Here is a 17,246-nt window from a genome sequence, read left to right on the forward strand (position 1 = left end):
TAAAAAAAAAATTACTTGAATTATTTATCTTTACTAATAATGAAGTTGAAAGTATCTCTGTCTGGATCTCTCTCTGTCCGGATCGCTCTCTATCCGGATCTCTGTCTGTCTGTCAGGATCTCTGTGACACGCATAGCGCTTAGACCGTTCGGCCGATTTTCAAGAAATTAGGCACAGAATTGGTATATAGCATGGGGGTGTGCACCTCGAAGCGATTTTTCGAAAATTCGATTTTGTTCTTTTTCTATTCCAATTTTAAGAAACTTTTACCGAGCAAATTATCACAACGTGAACGAATAACTTACCAAATTATCATAACGTGGAACCATAACATGGGTAAGTAAAGGAACATAGCAAATTGGCGAGAAATTCGTCATCCATTATTTGTAAATATACATGCGAACCGAATGACCTTTTAATTTTTCAACTACGGGCAAAGCCGTGAGGGTACCACTAGGTCAAAATAAAGTTCAACAGTCAAAACATACTTCACGTCTCTTTGAGGCACTAAACACTGCCCGGTGTTTTGAACGTGAATGATGACTAAGTTCAAAATAGCTTGATGTAAAAAGGACAATAAAGTTGCGAATTAAAGTTTTGAAAACATCAAAAAAATTAAAATAATTACACACTCATCTTCAAAAACATTTTCTAACAATTTCATCAAGAAATGCGCTCCCTCTGGAAACAAATTCTTTTAAAATAAATTAATAAATAAAAATTGTTCGAACTTTTAAATTACCCCCCCCCCTTCCTCCCCCTCCCACCCTTTAAAAAAAACATATCAAGCAGCATTTAAAATATTATTTAATTTTTACGTGAATTTCGAGTCAGTGCTACTGGATCTTTGATTTTTCCCAAAAAGGGCAAAAACGTGAAACCACCGCATTTATCTATCTTTATTCAAGTTTTGACATTGAGTTTCAGAGGGAAAAAATACAGAAATAAAGGGAAGTGGGCGCCCTCCTCTTCTCATCCAGAATTTGCCGCCCGGCGCCGGCGCAAGACCCCAGTTCAGTTTCCCCATTAAATGCGGTTCTGGGTTGAGGAGGTTTACAAAACATATAAAACAAAATCACTATTTTCCATTTTACTTTATAAAAAGACTGAAAGTAATTAGTTTTCCGGGGAAAAAAATCGACTAAAATTTATGACATCTTTTCCGTTTCATAAATTTTGTTGCATATTGAAGTTTCACTTCCATCTTGTCCGAAGAAGAAAATTTTTTTAATTGTGCGTAGGTTTAAAATTCAATCAATATCATTGTGGAAATATTTTCATTTCATTGCAATAACAAAATTTGTCAAGATTTAAAACAATATTGAAAAAACACACCGTTATTAAAAATTACAGTACTGAAAATTATTGCAGACACGTGTTTCAGTGTTTCAAGGACGCCTTTTATTATTAGATTTTTATTTATGTAACAATGTAACCTTCGAGTTGAGAATCATCCGAACGAAGAGTTTTTGTAATTTCATGCTTCGAAAAACTTTATTTTTATCATTAACTACTTTACTGTCTCTACACACAGGTAAACGGTTTCATTCTTCTTCATTTATATTTTGTACAATTACTTTAAAGGGCAATTTAACCGGAAAAAAGGAGCATTTTTCATTCATTCGAACCCACATTAAAAGTTATTTTATTTGTGCATCATTAGTCAAAAAAAAAAGAGGTGGGGGGGGGCAGAAGAGAATGGGAATCACCCACCAAATATTCTGTAAGTTTTAGATGGAAACTAACAACAATAATAAGAATAATGCTTGAATAGTTCGAATTTCGTCTCATTTCGAATGAGCTCTATCAGTTTCACAATATTTGAGAAAAATGTTGCGCAGAATCGTTGTGCAATCAGTGGATTATTCCAACAAATTTCGCAATTGCTGGAAATTCGGTCCAATTTAAAATTCTTAACGTCTGACATAGAACATTATACTGTATTGTATTTTGAATCGACATCTTATACGCCGAAGGAATGACGCAAGTATAAAATGTCCAAGTAAATAAATATCTGCAGGGAGAGCTAAACATCTGGCGAGGGGTTGCTCTTTTGGCGACATTTTCCCCTGAGAAGTTCTTAGTAAATTTCAGAAATGAATGTTGGATTGCCTTTTCAGAATGTATAAAAAACTCCAAAGTTAGTGTTGTAAAATAAGCTGTAAAATATATGTAATTGAGTTATCGTATACTGCATTAACTCAAGCAAATACTCAGTGGCAGATAAACAAGTTTGGGGGGCGCTTTTGAGATGAATAGAGATATTGATTTGCGCGACAGTGTATTCCTACGGTTTTTTTTTTTTTTTTAATCTTTATTTTATTTTATTTTATTTATTTTTATTTTTATATTTATTTTTTGTGGGGAAGATTTTTACTCATCTCATGGCTGTCACACGATTGAAAACTGATGTGTGAAAATTTGACGACCCCTTTTGTTTTTCAAACGTATATATACAAGAAAAGAGACGCTTCTGATGTAGGAGGGGGTTATTAATAGAATATGAGCACACAAATACCGTATTACCCTGCATTATCCGGCATGCCGGAAAAAGCGAGGTAGACCGCCAGCACGCCGGGAAATTCGAATTTTCCGGCATGCCGGATAATTCGAGGTTTGTTTTGCAACAGAACAAAAATAAATTTACCCATTATGTAGTAATCAACCACTGTAAGGAAAAAAAAATTAATAAATCCCGAAAGTAAACTTCTTTCAAAAAAAATGTGTATTGCATATAATAAGTAACTGTTATTTATGATAGGTCATTATTAATGGATTTAATCATATGACGATAAAGTAATCCATTCGGAAGCAATTATCGTTACTGCGATTAGTTCAAAATTTTTTAAATAAATTATTTTGAGTTCCTTTTTGAGAGATAAGTTTAATTTTTATTTATTGAATAGTTATGGTAAATTCTTTAGCACTGGTTTAGGGGCGGTAATTTACTGCTTAGCCTTAGATCTTTGCTTACTTAGTTTTATTTAATTTTTATAAAATTATTCGTTATTAAACAATATTTTTCTTGTTAAAGTAACAAATGACATTGTTAGTAAATATTTCTGCAAAATTAAACTGTTTATTAATACTAATAATATATGTATAGAACTTATGTTCATTTTGGAGCTGAACATATTTTTTACAGTATTAAATTTTTTTCCCCAAATTCGATTTTTCCGGCATGCCGAAAAGGACCAGGCAAGTGTTATTGAAAATCTGGTGACCCCCGAATTCTGCGGCATGCCGGATAATGCGGTGTAATACGGTAAGGAGCATTGCGTCAGGGGTTTTTCAGTTAAATGTTTCAGAACTCCTAGGATGGGTGGGGTGGTGCATCCTGAAGACTCGAAATCATACAGCAACGGGGAGTTGGAAATTCTTTCCTCAAGCTGCGATGTACACAGAAGCAACAAGAAGAAAAGAGACGGTAAGTGAAATATTTTTCCAATTTTACTTGTAAAAAAGCAAAAGGTACATGGGTAAAAGTAAGTGTTTCCCTTGGCTTCAATACACACCTCACATCTTCGGCACATGACACTCCGAACAATCTGGAATACTCTCGGCATATCCAAAATTTCTCGGGTCGGGAAATCATTTCCGACCCTCCATTGCTATATGATTGCGAGTCGTCACGATGCACACTACCCATCCTAAGAGTTCTGAAACCTTTAACTGAAACACCCTGTTACACAGAGAAAGAGAACTAGAAATGTGAACTGAAACATAATGCAATATTTTTACAGAAACAAGAGTACGGAGCCTCTCCCACCGAAAATTATAGAAGTTGTAGCTCTAAAAATGCCCATTTACCTTTGGTGATTTTAATCGGAATAGATGTTCAGAGGTCCTCTCTGGTAAATATTTCGAAACTGATGTCTTAAAAACGCGATTGTATACCATCTTTATTTCCATATACCATTAGAGGAACGGCTGGGAATCAAGAAATCAAGCTTCGAAAATTGAACTCTATACCAGTGGCGTCACTACGGGGGGAGAGGCGATCTGCACCGGGTTTCACTCGTCTGGTGGTGACACTCAAAATGGAAATGCAAGTTTTTGAAAAATTTGAAGCTAAAATTACATATTAGCCCACTTAAAATTTCGTTATAACACAAATGTAGTTGTTTCTAAAAATTGCATGAATACTATGTTTTTTATGTCTACATATTTTTTTTTCTTTTGCGTTTGTAGGGAGGGGGGGGGGGGGGGGGGGGAGCGTGCAACCACAAATTACCGCTCCGGGTGTCACCCATGTTAGGTTCGCCACTGTTTATACCATGATCGATGATGATATTGATGTTTGAAAAAGAGGATTTCGGGGGCTTTCTCTGGAAATGTTTCGGAATTGCAGCACTAAAAAACGCAACTGTATTCCATCTTTGATAAGAATAGGGGAAGGGATGGGATTTGGAACGCCTCTTCGGAGTTCCTCAAAATGTACATGTTTCAAAAATGCAAATTTAGACAACTCTTAGTGGTTAGGAAAGGGGGGGAGGGGGAAGAATTAAGGGCTTCGCACGAAATTTTCTAGAAATCTATGTCTTAGCGAATTTTTCAAATCTAGTTTGCGTCTTAGAAATGCAATTTCAGGCCATCTTTGGTGACAAGGCCGTAGAAGGGATAGAATATAGAGTTCAGAGAATATTCCCCGGTAATTTTTTGAAACTGAAGTTCCCAAAAAGGCAATTTCAGGTGACCTTCAATGATGCTAGGTGACGGGAATTTGGAGGGCTCTCCTCCGAAAAGGTTTTTGAAATCTCAGTCCTAAAAGCGCAATTATAAGCCGTCTTTGATGACGTTGGGGGAAGGAATAAGATTCGGAACACTTTTCAAAATTAAAGCTCTGAAAACGGAAGTCCATGTCGTCATTAGTGATGTCTGAGGCAGAGGGAAAGTTCAGAGGCTTCACCTTCGAAAATTTTCGAAATTAATGTCCTAAAATCGCAATTGTGGGTTATCTTTAATGACATTAGAATGGAGTTCGGAATTCTCCCAACGAAATTTTCCAAAATTGGAAGCTCTAAAAGTACGATTGTGGGCCACCTTTGATGGCATTTGATGAAGGATAGACCTCGGTTCTCCAGTTATTTTTAGAAATTGAAGTTCTTAAAACGAAATTTCAGAGGATCTTATTTGATGTTATCAGGAGGAAGGAGGTTTCCTCTTTTTTTCCATGTTATTTTAAAGGAACGGCATAAGTGACTAGAAGGTAAGGCCCCCTAATGCCATCCCTCGGGCTACAGCCCTGAACAGAACTACGCAAAATATTATTCATGTGCCTTTTTGGAACCCTTACGAAGGGATTACGATTTGGTTGGTCACAGGTACACCATATGACCAAAAGAATTGGGACACTTTCAAAAATTCATATTTTAACGGATTTCTCGAGAAATAAAAAACCAATTGATCTATAGTTTTTTTCACATAAAAAGTATACTCTAGCTGTCATTTTCCAATAACAATTACGTCTATAAACTGACTAATAAAGCTAAAAGGACTCTAAAAATGGAATTGTTTGGTATATGGCTTACTTTTTCTTTTAAATATGTCTGTGAAAGGTGGCGAAGGGGGTGTTGTAGAGCAACATGCTTCTTCCTATTCAATTGTGCTATAAAAGTAGCATTAAGTTGTGAAATGGACATAAAAAAAGCAATGGCGGTGCTAGGCGTGTGCAACCAGTGCAACTGCACTGTGCCTCGAGGCCGTATATGTAAGAACTTCGTAAAGACTAGCACCAATACTGCGAAACGTTATTTTGCGTTGACTTAAACTAGTAGAATAGATAGGGGGACCTCCAAACCTCCAAATTATTATGGACCTTGGGTCTCAATTTTAGTTAGTCGAGCCCTGGCGAGACTCATGCTAAAGAGTGACCCCCCCCCCCCCCCCCACTACAAACGAACCTACAGTTTTGGATGCGAAAAAGCTTCTGAAACTGCTTGGGTGTCAGTAAAAATCACCAAATTGGCTAGGAAAAAGGCACCTAATATAGAGCATAAACGTCATTAATTTCATAAGAAATAAAAATAAGTAGTATTTCAAATATTTACTCTTAAAAATAATTAATGAATTGCAAAGATTACTGAAATCGTTCACATTTTATTCATCAAGTTTTTGAACACAGTGAGAACGGATAATATTGTCGACAGTTTTGGGGGGGGGGGGGGGTTCATAACCCCCATGACCCTCCCCTTGTATCCGCCCCTGATGTCATGGGGGCTCCTAGCAAATGCGATAATTGCGACATGGTTAATCTGCCACTGTAAATACTAACTAATGCAATTAAAACGATGAAAATATAATCATTGCTGATGTATGCAGTGAGTTTTCGGGGGAGTGGCGAATGGAGGGCTATCGCAATGTATTTTTAGAGACCTCTATGTCAAATGAAAAGTTTTTTTCACGTGCAGTGAAAAATCCCCTTCAGGGCTCTTATTTTGTGAGGCCCCCCTCACTATTGCGACATCTGCATGATGATAAATTCGCCACTGGTTCCAGGGAAAAAACACATAAAAACTGTAAAATGAGGGGAAAAAAGTCAAAAAGCACAAACTACAGATAACTGCAGACACATGTTTCGGCGTTACGAGGAACGTCTTTTTCAATGCAAAAGAAATGAGCTTATGGATGTAACGCCGAAACAAGTGTCTCCAGTAATCTGCAATCTTTTGACGTTGTTATTTCTTATTTTACTTTTTTGTTCGTTCTTATTGTCAAAAGCACACACTGAAATTGGAGAGAAAAATATCCAAAAAATTAATCCCGACCTCAAAAAAAAAAAAAAAAAAAAAAAAAGAGAGAGAGAGAGAGAGAAAGAAAACAGCGCGTGACACACATACACTCTCAAGCTAAAACACTTCCTAAAAGTCAAAGGTAAAAAAGAAAATAACGAATCGTATTAGTGCGAGCCCTGGCTCCTAAGTCCAGACAAATGGACAAATGGGCACCATCGAAACACGCAGATACACCTCTAGCAAATCCTCATATAAATAATAGCCAATGATCGATAAACCCGCGAGTATCAGCAATGAAACTCGTGAACTCGTGCCATGGCATGGTAATTTGATAATATGTTTTTTGGTAATGTTTAACATGCAGGGAAAGACTTTATTGTGGCAATGCTGAACTGGATCCGGTAACTTAACTGTTTTACTGGTAAGACAGTCATTTTAGGGGAATGAAGATTAAAAAAAAAGTGGTTGAAAATTAACGCTATCCACCGGAGTTTAGGGTTAATCCACTGGTGTTAGGGTTAAACTTTCAAGTATCAAAATATCACCAAACAGGCAATTGCTTCGTTTGAATGTAGAAGAATAGAAGCAATTTTCACCCGTCATACCTTGACGGGCGACTTTCTGGTAATAAATGTAAAAACAAGGCAAATATTTTTGAAACTGGAGTGGAGTATTATGAGAGTGATTCATTGGAACTTCTTTATTTATTCGCACACAAGACAAAACGAGGAAGATTTTCAGCACAAAGAGAAGAAATACTACCCAGAGCTCCAGTGGAAATCGAACCCACGACCTACGGTATAGGAAGCGAAGTTTCTACGAAGGCCACTAACGCTATACTGAAGAAGGCATAGTGAGTGAAAGATTTTACAAAATCGTTCCAATAAAATAAATTTAAAAAAAAAACCCTTTTGTAAAAGTTGTCATTTTCGTGGAATGGGGTGGTTTCCTTCAGTCAAAAGTACTATTTTTAGTCATTGAAATTGATAGAATGAGCAAAAAAAATAACATGGACCCAGAAAATACTTTAATTTTCCCAACAGTTATTTTTTAATTAATTTTTTAAAATGTCCGATTTTTCAAACAAGGCGTGGTCTTGATGACGTCACAAATGATGCATTTTGGCGCAACTTTCTACCACGTTTCCATGTTATGATAATCAACAAACGAATCAAATACTGCGCTCTACACTTGCTATCAACCATATCGTTGCCAATACACGTGAGTCAAGATGCGAATTAAATATTTTGCTCTGTGAATGGCAACATTGAATGGCATTTCATCATTTGTGATGTCATCGGCAAGATTCGTAAACAATGAAAGCGCACAGATTAAAGTAATTTTTTTTTTTAATATTTTTCTAACTAAAATAAATTATTTAAAAAATGGTCAGATCCTATGTTTTCAAGCATGCACTTTCAGAAAAAAATACTTTTAAAATTTTGGAAACGACCCCATTGCCCTTCCCTGAAATTAGAGGCACATGAAAATGCGTTTTTTTCATACATAACTGTTTTTTTCCTGAAAGCCGTGATTCTTTTACGAAGAGGAAGTTTTGACCAAGATACATGGGCGCCCATATGCAAAATTGTAAGGAGGGGGCTCAGAAATTTTAACCATGGTTTAGCAGGATATTTTCCCCATGGAGGCAAATTTCAAAACAGATTAGAGTAATTAAAATTCGACATTTTTAATTTTTTATTCATTAATGGCTGAGGAAGAAATATTTTTGTATTTTTGCAAAGAAAAAAGTATTAAAAGCAAGGAAGTTCTAATTTCCGAGGGGGGGGGCGAGCCCCCCCTCGCCCCCTATATGGGCGCCCTTGACAAGATATGCTTCGAGCTTAGACACAATTATGTGCGCACATTTGAAAAACGAAACAGAATCTTCCTTTTTATTTCGGCGTGGGAAGAGAAATTTAAGGGGGGTTTTGGGACCACAGACATCACAGATTTTTTTTTTTTCATTTAGTACTTTCTACACTTTTGAGTTAGTTGTATAACGTGAACATATAAATTCTACATTCGCAAGCTATAGCTTTGATTTTCAAATGATGCAGTGAGAAGCAAGGGGATTAAGTGGACATTTTCAAGTTTTGAATAAAACGCGTTTATATCTGTTTCACTTTCTGGGTTGGATTTTTTTCAACACAGACCGGAAAAAAACAGACTGTTTTCAAATCGAACTTATTCTGGTTTGTTAAGTCATTTGCTGGCTTTAAAAAACACAGGTGAACTCACAGAGTAATGTAGGATTGTAAAATAACAAACAATGTGTAAACAATAAACTATTTCAGGGCTTTTATATCTTACCGGCTAAGGGTTAGTGCTTAAAATTTAAGTTTTTGCATCTTATTTTGATATATTTTATGATTGAAACAGTGTTGCAGACTATTGTTGGGGATTTTGATCTGCGTCGTAGACTAATGAAAAAGAAAATTCTATTCCCGGGGTATCAGTAATAAAGAAAAATATTGCAATGAAAGAACTACCCAATAAATGAAAACCATACGGGCAGTAAATCCGGCGCCAAAGCTACCTCCGCAGTCGGCAGAAAAACTGAACCGTAAACTTAGGGCTGCCCGTAGTTGGCGAGACGGTCGCCAACGCTGAATGCGCAAACCTAGAGGGGATTCAGAACCGTAACCGCTTCAGCTGCGTCGGTCGGTGTGATGCCGCGTCTGTGAGTTTCGTATTTTAAATGCCTGATCTGATACCGCCGGATATCTGCTTCGAGTCTGGGTGTGGTGTTAAAATGCTACAATAGCTCTGTTCTCCAGGTGCCGGTGCCATGGCTGATACCAATAAAACCGACAGCAACTCGATGGTACAACGCAGGAACGAGGAAGGCACGGTGGAACCCGAGGTAGCCGCGTTCGTGAATGAATTCCTACAATACAGACTAAATCAGAACGGCGTTCAGTGGCGAGCCCCCACCAGCATCCAGGAGCCAGATACTGGCCGGACTATAGCCAGCAAAGTCGGAATGGCTTTGCGCTCGTTAGCCGACGAATTTTCGTCGCAATTCAAGGAACAGTTCGTGGACATATGTGACAAGTTGGAAATCAGCGAGAATACCCTCAAACCGACTATCGAAGGTGTAGCGAATGAACTATTCAATGAAGGTATAAAGTGGGCTCGAATCGTGGCCCTCTTTGTGTTCAGTAGTGAACTGGCTATGCACTGTAAAAAGAATAACTGGCCCGAATTAATTAACACAGTTGCCCACTCGTTATCTTCATATATATCGGAAAAGCTTTTACCTTGGATTAATGACCATGGCGGCTGGGTGAGTATTTTAACATTTTCTTTTTCAATTACTTTGACATGTAAAGCGAACTCATAAAAAAGTGTCCCCTTTTTACCCATTTAAGTTAACCGATATTTATGCTACCCACAAAAGCAGAGTTTATAGTTTTAAGCTGTGCTACAGTTTGGAAGGGAAGGGGATCTGAAATATGTGAAGTTTCATTCTAAAAATAATACAAATGTAATGAAAATTTGGTTTCGAACCTTCGTTTGTTTTGGTACCCCCCCCCCCCCTCCAACTCAATGAGAGTTCCCCCAAATAATTTATACTAACTGCAGCACTGGTTATCAGCATTAATTAAAATAATTCTATTTTTCTCTGAGGAATGACAGGCGCACAGCCGAGGAGGGGTTGGGAGATACCCCCTCCCCCCCGAATGCTTGGTTTCAAGCCATATTCCGATTCCCAGTGTAGTAGTTATGTGCACATTAGGACTTCTAAGTATGTCGTATCCTCCCTCCACTAGCGCAACGGTATTTTACCTTTGAAGGGAGTGGGAACGGGCACGAGTGTTGTTACATGCACATAAACTACCGTATTAGAATTTGCAATATATCTTAAAATCAAGGTCTTAGTACGCCCCCAAATCCCTTTTCCCGTCACTGCAGCAGTACCTCCCCCCCCCCCAGAAGTTTGATTCTGACTGTGCTAATGAAGAATAGGTAATCACTACTAATGCAATATGAAATGTATTTCTTTTATAGCTAGAATTTAAACTTTTAGTGTATTGTATCCAGGCCCGTCATTTGGGCAATCAAGGAGGGTCAATCCCCCCCCCCTCGATTTTCAAAACATCATGTCATTATGCATTTTCTCTTGTATTTTGATGCGTTTTTCCTTCAAAATGCTTTAGAGTTCATACCCTTTGCCCGCCCCCCCGGAAATCTTTGATATGACGGGCCTGATTGTATCACGCAGATAAAAAAATGATTGCTAAATGCAAATAACATGAACCGAATGAAAGTGAATTATGTTAGCTTACCAGTCAGGATAAGGCTCTTCATTTCAATTTTTTCAGGGTTTTAAAGCGTATATCTATGTTGTATTGGGAAAACTACAAAAAACACACTCGCATTATGTTACATAAATTTCTCAAAGCCAGGGAGGAGACGAAAGTGCAACCCCCTCCCATCGTCCCATCTAGACTGTTTAAATGACGGGTCTGTTCAAAATGTGTACTATGCAGTAAATTACAGCATTATTTCCATAGCTGCCAGCTCTCTTCGTTCCGAATTTTAATAACTTCCCCCTCCCCCGCAATCCTACTGTACTGAAGTAAATATCTCGCGATTTTTCATCAACGCAACGAAATTCCCCAAAATAGGGTTTTCCAGTGATTAGAATCTCAGAAAAATCCCTTCGATTAAACGATCGCTATCGAAAAAACGAAACCTTTTCATACACGATAGTGAATTTTGTATGTCTTTTGAAACATGTGTGAAGTGAAACACTTCTACTTCCCAAGAAATAACATAAAACGTTCCCGATTTTTTTCCCCCCTCTGAACTTTTCCTTATGAGGGAAAAAAATGTATACCTCTTATAAAACATTTCTCTCTCTCTCTCTCTCTCTTTTTTCAAACGTAATAGTGTGGTTTTTCTTTTTACTGCTAAAAAGTAAAAATAACCTATTTCCAAATTTCGATTCCTTCCGAATTTTGGGTTCCGTATAGTGTAAGCAGGGGTGCGCGCTCCCCTAAGAGCAAGGGCGCACCCCCCTAAATTTCGCGAAGCCCCCCCCCCCCGCCACACAGAAAAAGTAACCCCAAAAAGCAAGTGCACCCCCCCCCCCAAAAAAAAGAGGAACATGCCAATCAAAAATCTCCCGCCCCCTCCTAAACATTTCAATGGCGCAAACTGCGCTATAACCCCCTCCCCCCAGGTGGCCACCCCTGCATCTCCCTAATTTTCATCTTTCAATGTTGGCAGCTGTTCATTTCTGAGTTTAAAATGAAGTAGAAGTTTTAGCTTTGATTGAATTAAAATAAATGACAGTTTCATGATGTATCAGCCAAACCTTTTTGAAAGGGTAGCAGTTGGCAGGGCCCGATCAAGACAAACTGGTGCCCAGGTCCTGGAGAGAAGATGTTGCCTCCCCCCCCCCCCTATGAGAAAATCAGCACAATTTTAGTCAATGTCTTATACTAGATACCTAATATACTAGAAACCTACACATTACTACAGAAACGTGGGATTTGAATACCAAACATTTGATAGTCACATAGTTAAAATTGCCTTACCTTAAGGTGAAAATGAGTTTTAAAAAAAAAAACAATTTAAAACTGCAAAAAAAGAAAAAAAATAACTAATTCTGATATCAAGCTTTAAAAAGGCTTCTTTCTGGCTTTAACAGAGGCAAATGTGTCGATCAGATCATCGAAATCTAATTTTGATGTCAGAATTTTCAATGGTCAATACGGAAACGCCTGTAAATTATCCTGAGAAACGCAGCTTCTAAAACGATTTTTGATTCTTTTCAACGTTGAAAAGGAACGTTCGCTTTAACAGAAAAAAAAGGAAGGAAGTAAGTTAATTTAGGCTATTTTAGTGCCCCTAAATTTGTGGTGCCCAGGTCCGCGGACCCGCCGGACCGTGCGTTAATCAGGCCCTGGCAGTTGGATCGATTTTTTGTTTACATGTTCAAAGATACACCCATCACTCTTATCATACCGGTTTTATTGATAACGGTTAAATATCTCCTCTAAATTATATTATCAAACGTGCCGATCTAGATTAGCTAAGTATTTTTCTCGATGTCAGCTGTAAAAAAGAAAGTTAACCAATGAAGTTAAAGGATAATATCTTTATCTTCCTTAGCTACAAAATGAAAATGATATCCGTGAGACCATATGGTAGAATGACTGGCTCTTGGCTCGGTCTTTTAAATTCTCTCCCCAGTTTCGCCGACACGAATCCCCCCCCCCCTCCCTGTCTTTCAGTTTCAATCATAACTTTTGATAAATCAAAAGGGGTAAGAAATTTGAAATGTCGGCGAAGATGGGGATAAACGTCTTAAATTAATGATTTTCGTTTAGAAATGCGAAATTCTGTGTTCGTGAAGATACACCATTGTTGTAGAGGAAAAATAAAAAGAACACGAATTCTTCTGTGGACAACGTGAGCTAAACGGGTTGCACCCCCCCCCCCCCCAGATCGCAACTCTCTAATACAACGAAGACCTCCTAAATCGGAAGCCCGCCGCTTCCAAAAAGAAAAAATACCCCTATAAACAACCCTCCTAAAAATTTCAATGGCGCAGCGCAGTCTGTGCCATGATACCCCTTCCCCCCACCCACCCACCCAAATGGGAACCCCTCAGTTAAACATGTTTCCAACATTAACTTTTGTATTTAAAAAAAGAAAAGAATTTAATTACTAAAAAGATGTTAAGTAATAAAAACTTTATACTGATATTTGATTTAAATAGAACTTGGATTAGTCAGACATCACACCAAGTCAAATAATTAGCACTTAACTAGCATGCATTTTTTTAAAAGCTACCTGAACTTTCAGAAGGAACGCTATTTCAAAAAAAAAAAAAAAAAAAAAAATTCGAAATACGCGTACTTTTGCCATTTTTTTACCTGACTACGTCGAAGTCAAAAAGAAGGGTAACGATTTTAGCAGTCTCTGTATATTAAAGAAATACCTTTGAGTTGAAAAGTAAAATAAGAAATAACATCAAAAACCACAAATTGCAGAAAACTGCAGACACGTGTTTCGGCATTATAAGGAACGCCTATTTCAATGCAAAAGAAATGAACTTATGGCAAGGGTGCCCACCCCCCCCAACAAAACCCCAAAAGAGAAATATACCCCTCAAAACACCCCACCCTAAACATTAAAATGGCGCAGTCTGCGCCTTGACCCCCCTCCCCCCCCCCAGGTCGGAACCCATGCTTATGGATGAAAAGACATCCGACAAAAGGATTGGCTTTTTGCCGGATGTCTTTTCCGCAAAAAGAAATATTTAACATATCAAATGACTTGTTTTACTCAATAAGACGATGATATCATACAGCACACCTATCTTGTTTCTTTCTTTTTAGTGTTTTTTTGCCGTCGTCTGGTTTGTTTTTTAACTTTTTTTTTTGAAACATGCTCAGTTTCGAGTACGACTGTTACAATATATGAGTTTGTGTTTTTAAATTTAAAATCTTAACCCAACACCATCCGCATTTTTCACTCAGTTGCCAAAGATACTATATAGCTACTAGCCTATATTTACTTTTCAATAAATTATTTCTTTTAATGCGTGTTTTCATGCCTTCGCAAATTGTTTGGAAATTTGAAAAATAATGAAAAGAAAACGCATCACGAACGAGAGTAAATTAAAGAATCTTTGACACATGGGAAGATATAAAAAAATACTTTCCATACTTTATCAAGGATCAAGAGTCCCCCCCCCCCAAGTTTCATGGCGCAAATCCCCCCCTCAAAAAAAAAAAAAAAAACTCTTTTCAATCTTTTTTTATTTTATTTTCTAGCTTTTTTTTATTTTTTTTAATGCATTTAATTTATTTTTTAATATTTTTTATTTATTTGTTTATTGTTGTTATCCTTATTATTATTATATTAGAAAAGTTCTGTGCTACGCCAGTAACACGAACACACACAAACTAAATGAATAATTGAAATAAAATATCAGCAGAATAAAATAAAAGAAATTAATTAAATCAAAAATAAATTTAAATAAATAACTAAAAAATTACCCCCCCCCCCCGTCCCGTGGGCACCCCTGTCAAGGATGGATGTAGAACGGTAGTAGCTTTTAAAGGCATGAACAACCTTATTAAAAATCAATTCAGTTGATAAATAATTGCCGTAAAATGATTTTTTTTTCTCTCTAGAATTAAAAAGGAGAAACGAGCCCCCATGCTTTTCGTCCAACCCATCACTTGTGCAGATCGGTCGGACAAGATGCATGTATGTTTATGCTTAGTTTTTTTTTTTTTTTTTTGAAAATTAATACATAGGAAAAAGTATTTTAAGTCTATATTGAAGCAGAAAATTCAAATTCTTCGCAGCAAAGGCAAATTTAGGTGATGAGAAATAAAAAAAAAGAGGGCTATTTTCAGATTCAGCACAAAAAAAAGCATAAGGCTCACTTACCAAAACAAGAGTATTCTAAATTCAATTGTCTATAAGTCTGGACATCGTACACTCGAAAAATTTGAGATTGTTTTTTTTTCTTCGAAACAGAACATATTTCAGAATTTTCTCGATTTTTCGATTCTTAAAAATAATTTTGTATGTTGATTTTTCGAGGAAAATGGTTTGAATTTCCCCTTGGGTGCTATTTATAAAAATATTGTTAGAAAATTTGGCTTCCTCCTCCCCCCCCCCCCTTCAAGAACTATGGCACTCCCTCTTCATGTACTACAAAACACTTCTCCCTCATATTCTATGAGGCACTTCCTCCTCCCAAGAATTACAACTTACCAAAAAACTAGAAAAATCTCCCTAAAACAACCCTTGAATTTTTTGGGCCAAAAATACCTTTAAACTCGTTGCGTCAAAATAATTCCACGTCAAGAGCTATCTTCCTTACAGCTGAGTTTATTTGCAGCTAATCCCCCTGTAAGGAGCGTGCACGGAAATTTTAGAGCCCGTCACAAATGACTCTTCCAGGCCCTCTCTCCATATTGTTTACCCCTATATTTCACACCTAGTTTTAAAAAAAAACTGGGCCCCCTTCAGCAGGGTTGGCCGGATTGGACCCAATTGGGTCGGACCCAATGGGTTTTTTGAAAAAACCCATTTAAAAAAAACCCATTATTTAGCCCACTTTTGGGTTTTTTAAATTTTCTGAGAAGTTTTTAAAAAAATTAATTTAAATACTTTCACAATTTAAACTTCTTTTTCATTTCTTCTTCACCACAGACATTGGACATAAATTTTTTGAAATAGTATTTCTCAACTCTTAACAGCATTAAAAAAATGTTTCAAAGATTTTAAATAAATATATTTAACTTTTTTCTTTAACTGAGAAATAAATGGACTCAAATTATCTTGACTAAGTCCTGTCACGTCTGATTTTCCCAATACTTGCAGATTGTACAGAGGAAACTACTCTAGCTAAAAGGCTTTCATGTGAATTATTTCCTGCAAACAAACACGTCGCAAATCTCGAATAAACACAAGGTATATTTTTTAGAAATTAACAGGTTTTTCAAACGGTCGGGCAGAAAACAGAACAGGATGTACAGTATTTTCATTATCTTACGAAAAAGTTTAATATTTCTTAGTTTGTACACAGAAATAGAAAAACTGGCAACATAAAATTGAAAGAAATATCTTGATTAAGCTGGAATTCAGTAAAAAGGGAGTAAAAACTACTTGAGGTTCTACAGTAGTTTTGCATAACAAAATGAAATACAGGAAAGTAAAATGCAAAAAAAAAAGTAGTAGCAATTAAAAACGAACAATAGATTTTCTCACTCGAGAAGTAACTTTGCCTTAACTGTTGGCAATCATGAAAACTAAAAAATCTGAAACTTCGCCATTCTTGGGTTTTGTCGTCTTTTATACTTTTCTTCAGAAAACGCTGAATTTTAACTAGTTTTCCAGCTTTTTTACCCCAAGACAATTTTTGCGCTTTGTCCATATACTTACGCTACAATATGCTACAAGTACCCCACATTTTCCCTAAAAAAAGACAAAAAAACCCACATTTCTTTCAAAAAACCCAGCTTTAGTTGGGTTTTTTTGGGTTTTATTTAAAAAAACCCAAAAAACCCTGGGTCCATGGGCTTTTTTAAAAAAACCCGGGTTTTTGCCAACCCTGCCCTTCAGGCTCGAGACCGGGCCAACAGGTGTCCCCTTCCCCACCCGTGCACGCTCTTGCCCCCTGCTACATCTAAATTCATATAAAATTAAAATTCCTGTCCACACACAGATTTTTTTTTTTTTTTTGATAACTAACATAAATTTTAAAATTGACCAGCAACATTCAAAGTAAAGCATGTGTAAAAAAATAAATTAATAAAAATTAATCATAAGTAAAGACTATTTTAAATTTAGCCATATTGTTGGCAAAAGTAGTGAACTAAGAGACGATTCGGGAAATTTCCATTTGCTCCATTCATGAAAATGGAATAGTCTTCACTGGCCGCTTGCTGATTTTCCTCGGAAAACGTGATCAGTCAGTAATATTCATATTTTTAAGCTGTTACTTTGATAGTTAAATCTTGAAATAAAATT

General features: G+C 36.8%; 1 protein-coding gene across 1 annotated transcript in view; it reads left to right on the forward strand.

Moving 5' to 3' along the window:
• The first annotated feature begins 9,370 nt into the window (after positions 1–9,370).
• The window catches only part of LOC129234130 (bcl-2-like protein 2), a 65,918-nt gene continuing 58,042 nt past the window's right edge, over positions 9,371–17,246 (forward strand). The window contains exon 1 of the mRNA XM_054868024.1: positions 9,371–10,023. Within this exon, the coding sequence (XP_054723999.1) occupies positions 9,526–10,023 (498 nt within the window). The 5' untranslated portion in view covers positions 9,371–9,525. The remainder of the gene's footprint in view (positions 10,024–17,246) is intronic.

The sequence above is a fragment of the Uloborus diversus genome, chromosome 1 (genome assembly GCF_026930045.1).
Source record: "Uloborus diversus isolate 005 chromosome 1, Udiv.v.3.1, whole genome shotgun sequence".
NCBI classification, from domain to species: domain Eukaryota; kingdom Metazoa; phylum Arthropoda; class Arachnida; order Araneae; family Uloboridae; genus Uloborus; species Uloborus diversus.